Raw genomic sequence first — 15242 nt, forward strand, 5'->3', positions numbered from 1 at the left:
TTCTCCTTTATAGTTTGAAGGTATTTTGTGTATGGTTAATCCAGGAACTTAAAAAAAAAAAATTCTCTGCTTTTCATCATGGGAGGTGGGGGTAGGGAATGAAGTAGACACTTCCTTTCTACATCCCCCCTCTTCTCCGAAGATGCTACTTGAGACAGTTAAGTGATTAACAAGGGAAACAGGGATGTGAGAGATGAAATGTGCATGTGATTTTTTTGGTTTAATTTCAAAAGGAGTTGGATCGTGTCTCTTTTTCCCCCTCTTTGGTAAGAGTTTTATTTGGGACGGGAAGGGACTATTCCACGGTAGTTGGCTGCCTGACATCTAATACTTAGAAAATAACCAGGCCAACTCTCACATTTTTCTTGTAAGTGAATATTGACTATATTTAAGAGTAATCGCTTTTAAAAAAAAAAAGTTACAGATTCTGTGTGGTAGGTAAGTGTCAGATATTACATGTTGTGCTTGACAGCATTGTTGAAGAAAAACAGAACAAGACAGGGAAAGGGACACAGCCTTTTTTCCTCCCAGTTCACTGTGATCACTCTGATCAGTGTGCTAGTTAGTGTGTGCGTGTGCGTGCGTGTGTGTGTGTATCTGTAGACTGACTGAGAGGGGTTAGTGCAGGATGTCATTTGGTGCCTGACAGTGGAGCAGTGCAGTTGACTCTTTGCTCTGCTATCCAATGACATCCAGTGGCTGAGAGTTTGAAGCTGATGGTTGGGTCTCCTTAGTGCTGCATGCACACCTGACAGGCAGCTGTTAAACTGAGCGAAGGCAAGCTTGGGGAGTCACAATCTATGCATAAATGATAGGGGTATCTTGGCAGAAGGTGCGAAAGAAGCTCTGACCCCTTACCCTGAACCCCCTGTTTCCAAATGAAATGCACAGTGCAGCTAGCGTCTTAACTACACTACACTCTTGCTACTGGCTGCCAAGAGGCTCAAAAAATCCACCTTCACTTTTCAGTCAGAAGAGGCAGAAGTGGATGTGAGAGACAGAGAGACACAGAGACACAGAGAGCGAAAGAGGGCAAGAGACTTGACTTTAAGAGACTCCTGCACTGACAACTCCATGCAGTTCGGAACAAGAACGGCAACAACTGAATCTGGTTTCATGGGGACATGGCAGAACGCTGACACTAACCTCTTATTCAGAATGTCCCAACAGGTATGTGGTTTTTTTTTTCATTTATATTAAAACATGGTATTTAGTGCTCTTATTCCTTTATTTTCTTTCCACATTTTATTTTTTTTTAAATTTATCACTGCATAGTTAGCCTCTGAACTGTCATAACTATGTCATTGGAATGTGCATGGTTACTTCATTGCTTCCCTAAGGTCTCCTTTTTGAAAAGATTTTAGAGCTTGAAGTAAAAGCAAGGCATTTGTTTTAAAGTTTCCAAAACAGAGCTTTGCTTATGGTAAGACTGGTTTCTTTCTTTGTTTGCCTTGGTTTTGTTTCATTCTCTCCCCCCCACCCCTTCCCTATAAATAAAAGTATCTGCTGTCCCAGCAAAAGTCCTCTAATTCTTCCAGAGTACGTAAGCCCCCAAATCAAACTGATACTAAATTTAGGGGGCCCCTTAGAGCAGCTTAATTGACTTCATGTGGCAGAAAACAGCTTTATTCAGACTTAAGGAGTGGAGAGCAGTTGTGCTGGAATTGCTGCCAGCACAGCGCTGAGGGTCGTTAGAGGAGACAGTTTCAGTTGTCGGGTCTCTCTCTCACACACACACACACTGTTTCTGCGGAGCTGTGCCTTGGCGTCCTCCCCAGAGTTGCTCCTTCACCGGGGGCCGCGTTTAAGGCAGCTTGGTATGCTGGTTCTGACGGGAAAGCTAAAATGTTACTGCAAGGCCAGTAATAACTGATAATTAATCACAGGAGCCAGCATTTCTGTACCATGCACTTGGTGATACGCGCCCTGTGTGCTGTAGCTCCTCTTGCACAATTACTTGGCTCTTCTGGGTAAAAAAAAGGCAAAAAAGAGAAACTTTCATCTTGGACTCTGCTCAAGCAGGGGAGGGAAGTTCAAACTGAAGCTTTTTAACAGGGTGCCTCCCTTTCCAGAGATGATTTGACTTTTTAAAAAGTAGTTTCCAGTTATGGTCCCACACTGAGTAATAGTAACTAAAGTACTTCCTTATCCAAAAGAGGAGTTATTAAATGGTGTGCTTTTTAGCAAGACTTTTATAATGCAGGAAATGAGATGAGTAAGCTCCTATTTACCTAAAAAGCATTGTATTGTACAAAAAGGGAGAAGGTAGTGTCATTAGGTTTTTCTTTGTATAGCTTATAGTAAGAAAATAATCATGAATATTAGTCATAAAAGAACATTTTTGAGAAAACCAGAACCTGACAGTGGAAATAGTAATCTATAGCAGTTGTCTAGGGAAGAGTTTTTAAGCAGCATTGCTTAGGCAGGATGAATGTATTTGAGTAAGGTATATTTTGATATATCCTGTAGAGGGACCCTGATTACTGCTGATCAGTAAGCTGGTATAGAAATGTAATCAACATAAGATGAATAAGCAACTCTTTTTGTGTCCGACGTCCCATTCTTGACAGTAAAAATTTCATGTCCTAGTGGAGATGGACATTTCAGATGTACTGTGTGCCACTAAGCATATGACTGCTGCTGCACATGTTATATGGGGTATATGCATATATACTTGATGTATCACACATTAGTTTTTATTGATATTCAGCAATAGAATGTAAAGCAGTTATATAACTTATGTGTTGTATTTTTTGTTCAGTAGTGAGGTTAAATGTTTGGGCTTGTAGGCTAGGTTCTTTCCCCTTCAGCTACGAAAGAGTTAACACAACTGGATCCAGATAACGATCAATTGATAAATAGCTATTGAACCACATAGATAGTGTTAGATTGCATGTTTCATATTAGACCTATTCCAAACAGATTTAGATCTACATAGTCTCAGGAGTGCTAGAAAATATTCAACATGAACAACAGAAGAAAACAAAACTAAATGAAGGACAGTATTGAAGATGCAAAGAATTTGACACAACTAGTTGATAGGCAAGGCAAAAGTGGCACATAAATGAGGCTGTTACATTTTTGATAATGTATTAATTATGCTAACACTTGAGAATGTTAAATGCCTTCTGTGCATTGCTGGACATATGTATGGTCCTGTTTATATTCTTCATGGAGTGCAGGGGAAGAAATGTAGCGTATGACTAAATGCATGACAGATGCTGCATCAATGTGAATCCTTTCACTGGAATACACACAGTAGCTTTGTAAAGGTGGTAATGTTGAACAGATTTAAAAAAAAAAGTCTTTACTTCACTTGTGTGTTCAAGCATTGTATTCATAATTTTGTTATAAGATGTTTTTGTTGTTTGTTATCATGAACTAAAACACATTCAGTTCACACTCATTTTTCACCAAGCTTTTAGGAGGGGGTGAGTTATTAGTAATGCTTTAATCCCCCTCTTAAAGGATAACATTTTATCATCTTTCTGATTCGTTAAAGTTCTTGGATCAGCTTGTGCAGACTGTTAGCACAAACTCTGTCAAGTGCAGCTGCAAATGTGTCTCAGTGTCAATGTTCTTTTCTCTTTTTAACACTAAAATCTTGAGTATCACATCTATCTTGTTTTTCATCCATTATAAGATTACTTAATTTTTAGCATCCATCTTTTGAAAATATAGGTATCTCACCTTTCATGCCTAGGCTTTGAGATACATTTTTGTTCACAGTACAAATTATATTTCGTTACCAGATGCACTTCACTCGCAAGAGAAAGTTTACCATAGGTTTGAATGAAATGTTGAGTGAAAGTTTTGCAGATATACGTAGTAAAAGTAGAGGTGGTATTATATGTTCTAAATAAAATACTGTGCTTTGTGCAAATTTTTTAACCTCTTCTCTCCTCAGTCCCCCAAACTCCCACCTTTGTAAGTCAGTCTCTAGCAGGCTCTAGTACAAAAACTAGAGCGGGACAACAAGAGTGATTTTTTAAAAACACATATGCAGTTTTTCTGGGAAAGCTACATATCTGCATGCTCCAGGAATACAGAACTTTTTCTCAACAGCTACAGCAAAACCTTGTAGTAGGACACTTCGAGGAAGTGTATTGTGAAAATGTCCAAGTGTTTAGATTTGATCATACAGATTTAGGTATCAGTAGGTATAGGAGTCTTGTGTTTGCATTCCTCCTTTGATGAACGAGTTTGATTCTGTTTATGTGACAGTCTGCTCTGGCGCAGGAAAATCAGACATCACATTCCGGAGCAAACTTATATTTTGTTGGGCTGGGCAAGACTGCGAAACACAACTTCTAAATGACCTACTAGAAGTTTAAAACATGGCCATTTGACTGACTTGTTCTGCCTATGCATCTTTTTTTCAATATAAAAATATGGTTCTCTTAAAAGGATCGTCCCGTTCTGTGTACAGAAGAATAGCTGATAACCTCGAAGGGCATAAATCTTAACTTTTAAAAAGTTCTTCTTTGGGTCACTTTGATCAGTGACAGGTCGAGAATGGCCAGAAACCCTTAGTTTCCCTTCCCTGCTCATCTGGTTGAGTCCAGGGCACACACTGCCCATTTTAGTCTGGCAAGAGGTTGTTAACAACAGAAAAGGAGGCCTGGTTTTGATTGATTAAAAAAAAAGCAGGCTTTTCTGATTTTCTGCTTTCATAAATGTTTTGTGCATTTGTCAGAATAAGAAATGTCATTTTTCTTCATCCAGTTACCTTAAGGGCTGTAATGTTCTAAAATACTTTAAAGTCATTTCTGAAATGAGACCATAAGAGAAATGGCTGTAACCCACAGTGACACAAAATGCCAGAGACATTTACCTTTGTATTAAAAAGGAAGAATGTTTAACTTATTTCATATAAAAGGAAGAAACCTTTTCCTGAAGTTCCCCCCCCCCCAAGAGTGAAAAGGAGTATATTATTGTTATAAATGGGTCTGTGCATCGTTATATAGTAATTTAGGATTCATTCAATGATGTAACAAAATTAACAACATAATTTCATTGTGTAACTGTATCTTATTAAGAAGCAACTGTCTGACATTCTCTTACAGTTGCTTTATTTAACTTCATGCAAATATTATTAGTAGTGACATTTTTCTATTGTACATTAGATTCTCTCATTAGCATGATGTGTTAGTTATCACCAGAGAAATCACTTCAGATAGGTGAGGAGCAGACCAAGAAAACTAACCATTAAATGAATGACTTTTATTAATATAGAAACATCTACTAAAACCAAGATATGATATAGTAGATTTTCTTCCTCCCATAAAATCTTGCTTTTCCAGTGAAAGTGCTAAATAATGCTTATTATTGAAATACACATTAATATTATAGTGAAATTGTCTCCAATATGCAGTGCCTATTATGAGTTGTACTAGTGCTCTGCAATCTGACAGTTTCTCAAATTAATGTAGACATAGACACACAAACTTTTATCGAATTGGTATTTAAAAAGAAAAATGTGGCTACGAGTACATATATATTGAAGGTAATCTGCTATTTGAATACTTTAGATTTGCTGGGGAAAAGGGATGTGTGCAATTTTATCACACATAAAATGCTTGACTATTTTACTTTAACCCTCAAGGATTTTTTTTAATCTACCTATATATACAGAGATGATTAACTTGATATGACCACACACTATAAATTGCATACATAGATTTACTGTTAACACTTTTTGGGGAGATCAACGCTTGCTAGCACAATTGGCTGTTAACTATACTACGCTGGCTGATAAATGACAAAAACTATTGCTTACAATAGTTGTTTGGTGTATTTTTTTTGAACCATTTTAAGATCAGTTTACCACAATAGTTTCTTCTGTGTATGAATAAGTATCTTTGTGCTGATACGAATTGCATGTACTTTGTTTGTTGCATCAAAATCTCTCTCAGGTTACATTATCTTTTTCAGATATTTGTTTTAATTTTGTAATTTTTAACAATAAATTATAGTTCATCATTCTAGCATTTCATATTATATTAACAAATAAATGATGATGATGTACTCAGTTTTTATATACTCAAGAACAGAAACACTAAAAGATACAGTGCGTGATATAAACTGAACTTGTGTGTACCGTACACCATCATATGCATGCATGTGGGTAGGTAAACAGAATCGTGTGTGGTACACAGTTTAAAAAAACAACAATAGTGATCTCTTTCTATTCTTGTTTTCATTATTTGCAGGCTAACTTACCTGTAGTTGAATAACTGTGGTATATTTTTTGCAAATGTGTGTGTTTTAGATGTTTTATTTGATTATATTGATTAGCTTGGAATACCATTCATCATATATTTGTTTAACCTTGCAGAATTTTTGTATACACACAACTACACAAAACCAACATAATGCATATTTGGAAACCTGTATGCTGTATGTATTGTACATTACATATTTATATATAATGTTTTCAAATTTATAGTGTGGGTGTATTTTAGCAGTTACTTATTCATGCATAGATTTATGGGGTTTTGATTGATATAGTGACGGGACAGATTTGGGATAGTAAAACAGCAGAGTCTCCTACTCCTGTGTCAGGGTTAAGAGCCAAGGCAAATCTTCCCTAACTAATTAGATGCTGACTAAAGCATCTCCAAGAAGTTGGGGCAAAAGTGAATGGGTCACAGCTGAGACAAGATTGCAAGGACTGTAGTGATAGTGAAAGCATTCACATTTTCCAGGTCATTGTGACACAGGGTGCTGATTACAAAGGAACACTCTGTACACTGATAGAGAACTGCCGTCATAAACTACAATCAGAAACAAAAGCTTTGGAGTTTTACTCTCTTACTAGAAATACTCAGCATGTATGCTGTGTGTCACTTTCTTTTTGCAGTTGTTTTCTCACACAATAGTGTTTGTTGCTTTTGTAGAAAGGTTTTTCCTGTAGTCTAATGGCTCTTCATAGTTTAGAAAAAATTTGAAACTTGGGGCTCCAACTATAGCCAAGAGGTGGTAAATCACCTGGCCTCAAGAAAAAGGATGAAACAGACAGGTGGAGAGAGGCAGAATTCCGTTGTTGTTTTCCCTTGATCTTTCTCCTTAGAAAGAGAATCACTATAGCGATGTTATGCTGCAGTTCAGAAAGCTGTCATTCCAAAATCCAACATATATGTTGAAAGCTTTTTTTTTTTTTTACCCTAGTACATTAATGGTTGAGTTTTTTAAAGGAGCTTTATTCTGTTTTTGTTCACAGTTTTTCTGAGCGGCAGGATGGGATCCTTAGCTGCATGGCATTCTTCCCAAGTAACATCCAAAATAATAGCCATGCCCAGTCTGTGGGCAGGCATCTACTGCATTATTTCTGTTCAATATCAGTTCATATACTGCGCTCACCACTGTGATATCTGATTGCCTCTTTTCCCCTGTTGACGTATTTGAAGATTGTTTGTTTGTTTGTTTTCTGTATGATTTCACTTTTTTGACAGTAAAGGAAATGCTGCAAGTTGTAGTGGATGTCACATAACATTCTGCCACAAAGAGGCAGTCTCCATCAGTGGGTGGGGCATCTAGGAACTGCTTGATTCATCTTGTTGCTTTGTTGCCAGCAACATACTGTTGATGCCATTCTCATTCTGTTGAAAAGCTGCTGCCTTCCCATCCTCAACCACTGTTGTCTATCCATATACTTGTGGAAAGGGAGAAAAGGATGTCACCTGTGACTTCTAGGGCACTGGAGTTATGAAGGGAAAATGATATGATTGTCGACAAGATTCTTTGTTCATAAAAGAATGCAGAGGACAGTAAGGTTTCTTGTCAAATGAATAATGCTAATTTAGGGACGGCTAGATGCGAAGTGAGGAAATGCACATAGTGACTGTCATTAAAAGTGAAATTTACCATCATCAACCAAAGGTAAATTTAGTGTGGCATTTGAGGTGTTTCTTATTTAAATATGGTGAATACCACAAATACCTCAGTAAAGGCAAATGCTGTGACGTGTCTATCTACTCATTTATAATGTGCCCCTTATAGTAGAATTTGAGTGGTGTGGTAAATGTGTCTGGATTTTAATGACCACCACTGTGTCTGATGTTGGGGGGATAAAAGCTATGACCACCCCCCTCCTACCCACAATAATTTTGACCAGCTCAGTTTAACCTAAAACAATCTGCTGAGAAAGTTATTTATTAATTTAAAATTATTTTAACCATAGACCAACAACTTTCTCTCAAAGTTTCAGAGAACAGAGTGAATTAATTGATTCTGAATATGTGTATTTCCTTTCTTAACTTTCTAGCATATTTCCTAAAGAGCACACCACCTCTGGAATGGAACACTTCTAACTTCATATAATTTAAATAAGAATGACGTATAGATGATAAATCCAACATCTGAACAGTACTAATAAGAGTAAAACGCTATCTAAAGGGCTATATCCTCACCCTCATTCAAACCTGTACTTACCATTGATGTCAGCTTAAGTCTCCATTATGCATCAAGGGCAATGTATAGTTTAATAATAATAGAATCACCAGTGCCAGCAGTTTAGTTTTCTGAGTGGGAGTTGTGACTAGGGGTCCAATCCTGTAAACCTGTGTGTTGAAACTTGCCTGAAGTTAATCTGCGGATGGCTCTTAAAGTAGGGCCCTTCTGATGTAGAAAAAGAAAAATATCTTTTTGTTCCTAGCGTTTGTATGTTTTGATCTTGTCTTGTGTTCAGATATACACACCAAACAAACAAATAAAAACCTTAGAAAAGTAGATGTGTAATGCTTTCTGAATGAAATCTGACACCAGGTGAATATCTCCCAGCTCTCCTTCACTGTTAAAGAACCTAGTCAGGTTTGAGTTTTTGAGGGAATCTGGGCCTATATATGATTTTGTATATAAGCCACAGGGAGATCAGTATTACACAATATCCACTAGAAACCAGACAAAACTTGGTTGGGTCCACTCAGTTTCCCTTTGAAGTTTTGAATTTGAACCAGAAACCCTCAAAATGAGACTTTGGAATGGGCGCTATCATGAAAGGTGATAACGTAAAATTGGACAGGAAAAGCTAGCAGGAACGCCTGCCGACTGAAATTGTCATGTTTTGCATAGTTCTAAGAGTGATCCCCACCCAAAAAACTGGTATCTCCATTAAGTTTTCCAGATGATATCCAGTTTTGGCTTGTTTAAAAGTTCTGAGTTCTTTCTTGCTTCTGCATTAACAACTCAGAGATATGAACATCAATTTTTTTACACAAGGATTGATTTCCCTTTAGCATATTCAATACCCTGTGTGTACACACTGTGTACAGCCCTATGGACTCTGCTGCTGTTTTCTTGCTGCTTTCTCAGGGACAGCTTTTGAGATCATGTTGCATCTGTGTAAGGAAGATGGTAAAATGTCCCTTTATGAGAGAGGACTAATTTATTTCTATCTCACCCATCCTTTCCCTATTTATCTGTTGCTCTCTTACATAAAATTTATACAGATCTGCTGTTTAGAAGTAATAGAAATTATACAACCTTGGTGCTAAATTACTGTGGGGAAAGAGATGAGGGAGAGGAGATGTCATTTCTAGAGGTATTTAGGTGCTAACATGCAGAGAGTCCGGTGTTTTGCCATGTAAGTGTGCCTGTGAGTGAAGGCATGATAAAAATGTGTGATCAGATGCCGTGGCTTATCATAGGAGGGTGCTGAAAGGCAGTTCAATTTGATCTCTACTTTGTAGAAGGAAGAATCTAGCTTTAGCAAAGTGTTGCTATTATTACTATTGAAAATTAAAAAAAAAAACAAAAAACCCAGCCTATCTTTTTACAGTTAGACTGTCAAAAACATGAGCGTTCATTTTCATTGTGAAAACATTAAAAACAAGGAAGAAGGTAAAATGTAATGAAAGGGTTGATTAAAAAGAGATTTGTTTGCCATAACCTTGTAGGCAGCAGATAACAGACTTGGGCATCAGTGAGTTTGTTCAAAAAAATAATTTAAAATGCAAACCTGATGACGTGTGTGCCGACTGAATTCTTAATTGATAATACATGTACTGAGTGACAGCTGTTTTGAGTTGCAATAAATCTCTCTAAAAGATCAGTTTATATGACAGACACCTTTAAAATAGTTGGGAAAGTGGAAGGCATGGGGAAAAGGTATCTTCAGAAATGGTACCTGCTGTATTTTGAATAGGAGGTGTGGGTTTTTCAGCATGATTGAGGTTCAAGTGGCTGTTTTTTCTCCAGATAATATATTCAAGACATTTGATAAGAACATCTGAACTAGATGTTGGTGTGTGTTGGGGACGGGGTGGGGAGAGGGGGATCACAAATTAATGAAGACTATAAATGGAAAGAAATAATTACTTCCAGCTGGTTTTATATAATAAAACTATTAAAACGAGAGACTCCATTGGCAAGACTTTAATTATATATTTTCTTGGATTTCCAAATAAATATTATAGACTATTAAAAGCATAATACTTAAAATTAGTCAAAGTGGCTGTTGTTGCCCTAATAAGGCATAAATAAAAAGATGTACCCACCGTTCTACCTTGCAATAAATGCCCTACAGCGGTTGACATTGCTGGAATGCCTCCTGCAGCTGGTGGCATATGACTGTCATTTGCAGGCAGGATATACAGAGAGTTTACACAATGGGGGCATTCATGAAAGTGTTCCTCATCTGTGACTCCTGCAAGCTCTCATTTTATTGACCCTGTCAGAATTTAACTGGGAGCCTTCAAATTATGTGTTGCTTTATGTAATATTAGTTTTTCTTTTAAATTAGAAATCATGTTGGGAAGGGGGTTGGGGGAATCAAGTAAGGGAAGGAAAAATAGCTTAACTCTCAGGTTTATTGTTTTATAAACCAAGGAAAGAACACGAGCTGTATGAGAGCTTGTTCATTTGTGCTGCTTTAGATTGTGAGGATTCTAATATTCTCTTCCTTTTGCAGGAATAAACGGTGCTTTATTTAGTTTTCTGTAACTCTCCAAGTCTTAAAGCCCCTTTGCTTAATCACTATATGTCTTGAACGTAAGGTTGCCCTTGGTGCCTAAGCAGATTATAGTTAATTCTAAATATCTGATTTATAAAACACTTTAGTCTTTGACTACATGTTTATCAGGGTACAATGTTCTCTAAACAGAGCAGAAACAAAGATAGTTAATCATAGAACTTTGATGTGCCCTTGTGCAAAACTCCATAAAGAAGTACCATGACACTTAGGGGCTTTATGATGTGCCACAAATTACTCCATAATCTGGGAAGGGTAGAAAACTAAACATTTTTTATATCAGATTGGTTACATTTTGTGTTTAGTTGTATTATAGCAAAACCTCTCCCCAAAAAATCAAGCAGAGGAGCATCGACATCTGGGAGAGGGCCAGCTTCAGTAGCAGACTCAGGGTGTCAAAATCCAGGCTTCATGCAAGTAGGCATGCTTCAAGAATAATGCTCTCATCATAGTGAGTCGTTGTGTTCTTTTTAATAGACTCCTCCTTGTCCATCAGACGATCAGTTTTAACACTGGTGTTCAGTCCAGAAAAAGAGAGACTGAGCAGATTGATGAGATTATCATAATGAAAATAAAATATTAGTCTGTGGATACAGGCATTCCATACTACTTCAGCAAAAGTCACAATTTTCATATGATTTCTAACTGAAATACAACAAGGTATCATCTGTCTTTCTGTTTGTTTGCAGATGGTGATGGTGCCCATCACTTCAATATTTGATTTTATTTCATTTATATAATTTTTTAATAAAAAGAAACCCAGAAAATGTATAAGTGAAGAGTTGTTTAGCAGCACAATAAATACCGTCTTTGTATTAAGAAATTTCTGTGATTGTATAGTTGACTTTCTGTCTCATGACATGTGGACATTCCTATTTCAATGATCTGTCTACTCTTCCTCCCTCCTCACCCCCATCCACCAATGCCAAAGACACATTAAATAATTTTTAACACTCTTCCAGTAAAAAGAAGCTGTATAGAATAAAACTAACCATTTTGCAGAATTTCATAATACATCATAGGCTCCTTTGCAAGGTGTCTGTTTTCATCATAGGAGTAAACAACAAGGTTAAAAGAGAACTGGAAACACTGTTAGATTAATTCTCTTGGAAATAAGCCTTCCCCTTCCTCCCCAATAACTCTCTGAGAAGGGTATTTTTAAAAAGTGTGTATACCCTTCTTTAGGTTTTTAAAATTTCGGCAAAAAGAGCTGTGATATAGAAATAGTACTTGGCAGATGTAAGATAAAACAGCAGCAGCTTAGAAATGTTAACAAATGTAAGACCTCTTAGTCAAAGAGTGTGAATTTACACTGCAAGCAAAATGAAATCCTCCAAACTTTTGTTACAGAGGAATCATGTCATTGTTTTTACAGGAATTTGAGGCATTAAAATTCAAATGAAACTGCTACTTTTGTTTTTCAGCAGAAATTTCTTTCTTTTAAAGGAGCTAGTCCCATTAGTTCCTCCTTAGCTTAATCACTGAAGGAGACAAGTAAAAGGTCAGACTTAGAGTATGACAAGAGCACTGTAAATAAAGACAACAATAAAAAGTGGTTTGTGAACTTCCTACTCCATCAAACTACCTGACAGTCTAGTTAAAAGAATATCTTTTTACTAAGCTCTCTCCTCTCTTAGGGAGGAGAATAGTCAAACATTCATTTCACTAGCCAGGCTCCTGTTCAGATCAAAGGAAGTACTTTGGGAGGAGAATTGGTCTAAGGGCCCAGTTCTACAGTCCTTATTCAGACAGGATGCCTGTTGAAGTCATTCTGGCTGCTGGTACCTTATGGCAGATACTCCTACTTAGTAAAGGTGTAGCAGAAGTATCCAGCAAAAGGAAAAAGAACTATAAAAGTGTCTCTCTCTTTTTTTTCCCTTTTGCTTTTGAGGTATTTTGTTCATCTTTGAATAACGGAATATTTGCATAATCATCACCTATAAAATCTGAGTTTAAAAAAATTTAGTTATGTGAAAGAACAAGAGAAACTTAGTATCATAATTTGATTTTTTAATGTTTGCTGGGCTTTTTTAAAATTTATCTGACTGATGACTCCCTGAATTTTTTCACTTTGGAAGAAAACTTGATTCATATAATAGACTCCTCCTTGTCCATCAGACGATCAGTATGTGTATATGTACATTTATATATTAGTCATGTACTTGAGTAATGAAACATATTTAAAATCCAGTGGAAGTAAATATTTTGTTTAAGTGCTAAAATAGATTTGAACAATGCTGCCTGAAAAATAAAAGCTACAGGCAGCATTTATGCATCTTTTATGTGAAACTTCCTTCGACATGAAACACATACTTTTCCATATCCACTTTTTGCTTTGTTCCAATGCCTGAAAATACAAAAATCAGATATATAAATGTACCTGCGATTCATTATGGGTGCAATATTGTACCTGCAAATTTAGAAGCCATTAAAAAAAATCTGTATATGGGAATAAACAGTATAATCCTTTGATTGTTATCAGTTTTAATAAGCAAATAAATTTTTTAATTGGACTGTGTGCGCGCGCGCACGTGTGTTTTAAATCATTTAAACAAATGAAATGATGGGAATAGTATGGAATTGCAAAATCAGGATCTATTCCTAATTGTTCTCCTCTACTGCCCCCTACCTCTTCCAAAGTTCAGGTGTGTTCAGATGTGGCATTTTGATTCTACGCAATCACTAACATATGCATTTTTCTACATCCACCAACTGTGAAAAGAAAACCAAGTAAATGTTACATTAGGGAAGTAGGAGAGGAGAGGTGGGTGCAGATAGCAGCTGGAGCCTGATATGTGTTTTCTCTTCTGTGGCACCATTTTGTTGTTGATGTGGGAATGTAGCGAAACAGTGGCTGCAGCTGCTTCGCTAAATAAGGATCCACAAAACTTCCAGCTGTGAACGTATGATTCATCCTTCCCTGCACAAAAAATATTTCCTTATATCCCATTATGTCCCATATTTGATTTTTATCACACAACTGTTACCTGACTAAATCTCACCCACATGCTCTTTATCCATCCTGTAAACCTTTTTTTCTGCTTTCAATTAGGCTCACAATACTCCCGCATCCTCTATGCAGAAATTCCACATTAAAATAATACTGCATCCTCATAAATAATTTTTTAACGAATCAAGTACATGAATAATGTATCTTATTAACCAGCCTAACATAGATTCTGTACAAATCTACAGAAAATCCAACTAGTCCATTCATGACCTGTTTATCTTCAATTTAATCGGGTAATCCCCAAACTGGTATTTCTTTCATTCAGAGTGATCTGAACTTTTGGATATTCACATCATAAAAATGAGTAAATAAAATAAAATTAACCGTAAAACATTTTCTTTGGTATTCGTAATAGTAATCATTACAAGTATCTAGTGGGAAGAATTTCTCCCCATCAGAGTTGGACATACTTTAAAAAAAAAAAAAAAAGGTTTAAGAATTCAAGACATTAATATAATTCTATAATATAATATAGTTCTTTTATCCCTTTCCTGTTTAGACCTGGATTAAGGGTGCCACCGTTGATGATATCACTAACATCTGCATCAATGTAAGTAGTTCAGGGAATGTATTTAAGGTCCTGTTCACACAATGGTGGCTGCAACCACTTTTAATACTGACTTTTTTTTGTAGAGCTTTAACCGTGGTGGCTGAATTGTGCTATACATACCTTCTTTAGTTAGGTGGCTCTAATACAGCTCTCAGAAACATGATCCCTGCCTGTCTTAGTTGGGTAAGTGGGGCTGCTGGCTAGCTCCATTTTATTCACAGTATTCTTAAAGCTTTAGATGTTAGAGATGTTTTTGAGTGTTTGAGCAAAACACAGAAACCCAAATGTGAGACAGTCACTGGCTTGCTGGATGGCCATACACAAGTCATTTCATCTCATTGCCTCCATTTTTTCACATGATAATTAATTTGGCTATTAAAGAGCTACGTTTTCTTATTATTGGCTTTTGCAGGTTAATGCTTTTAATTCCAATGCAGACTTAAAAATGTCATGTTTGAAACTGAAAAGTTAACTTTTAGATGATTAAGTTGCTGTATATATAGCGTGGGAATGCCATTATTTCCATAACAATTGTGATATCACAGTTGTCCATGTAGAGGATTTTGGTTTCATTGAATGAAGAAGAGATGTGCCATGTGTGAGAGAGGTTTCCAATAGTAACTTGCGGAGCAAATATTTATATTTCTCTCTCTCAAAAAAAACCCTAAACATTTAGGTTGTGCAGAATTAGGTTTTTGATGTTGTCTATTGTG

General features: G+C 36.5%; 1 protein-coding gene across 1 annotated transcript in view; it reads left to right on the plus strand.

Moving 5' to 3' along the window:
* The window catches only part of BNC2 (basonuclin 2), a 364384-nt gene that overhangs the window by 71403 nt on the left and 277739 nt on the right, over positions 1 to 15242 (plus strand). Inside the window, exon 2 of the mRNA XM_050944150.1 lies at positions 970 to 1170. Coding sequence (XP_050800107.1) covers positions 970 to 1170 — 201 coding nt within the window. The remainder of the gene's footprint in view (positions 1 to 969; positions 1171 to 15242) is intronic.

The sequence above is a fragment of the Gopherus flavomarginatus genome, chromosome 3 (genome assembly GCF_025201925.1).
Source record: "Gopherus flavomarginatus isolate rGopFla2 chromosome 3, rGopFla2.mat.asm, whole genome shotgun sequence".
Lineage (NCBI taxonomy): Eukaryota > Metazoa > Chordata > Testudines > Testudinidae > Gopherus > Gopherus flavomarginatus.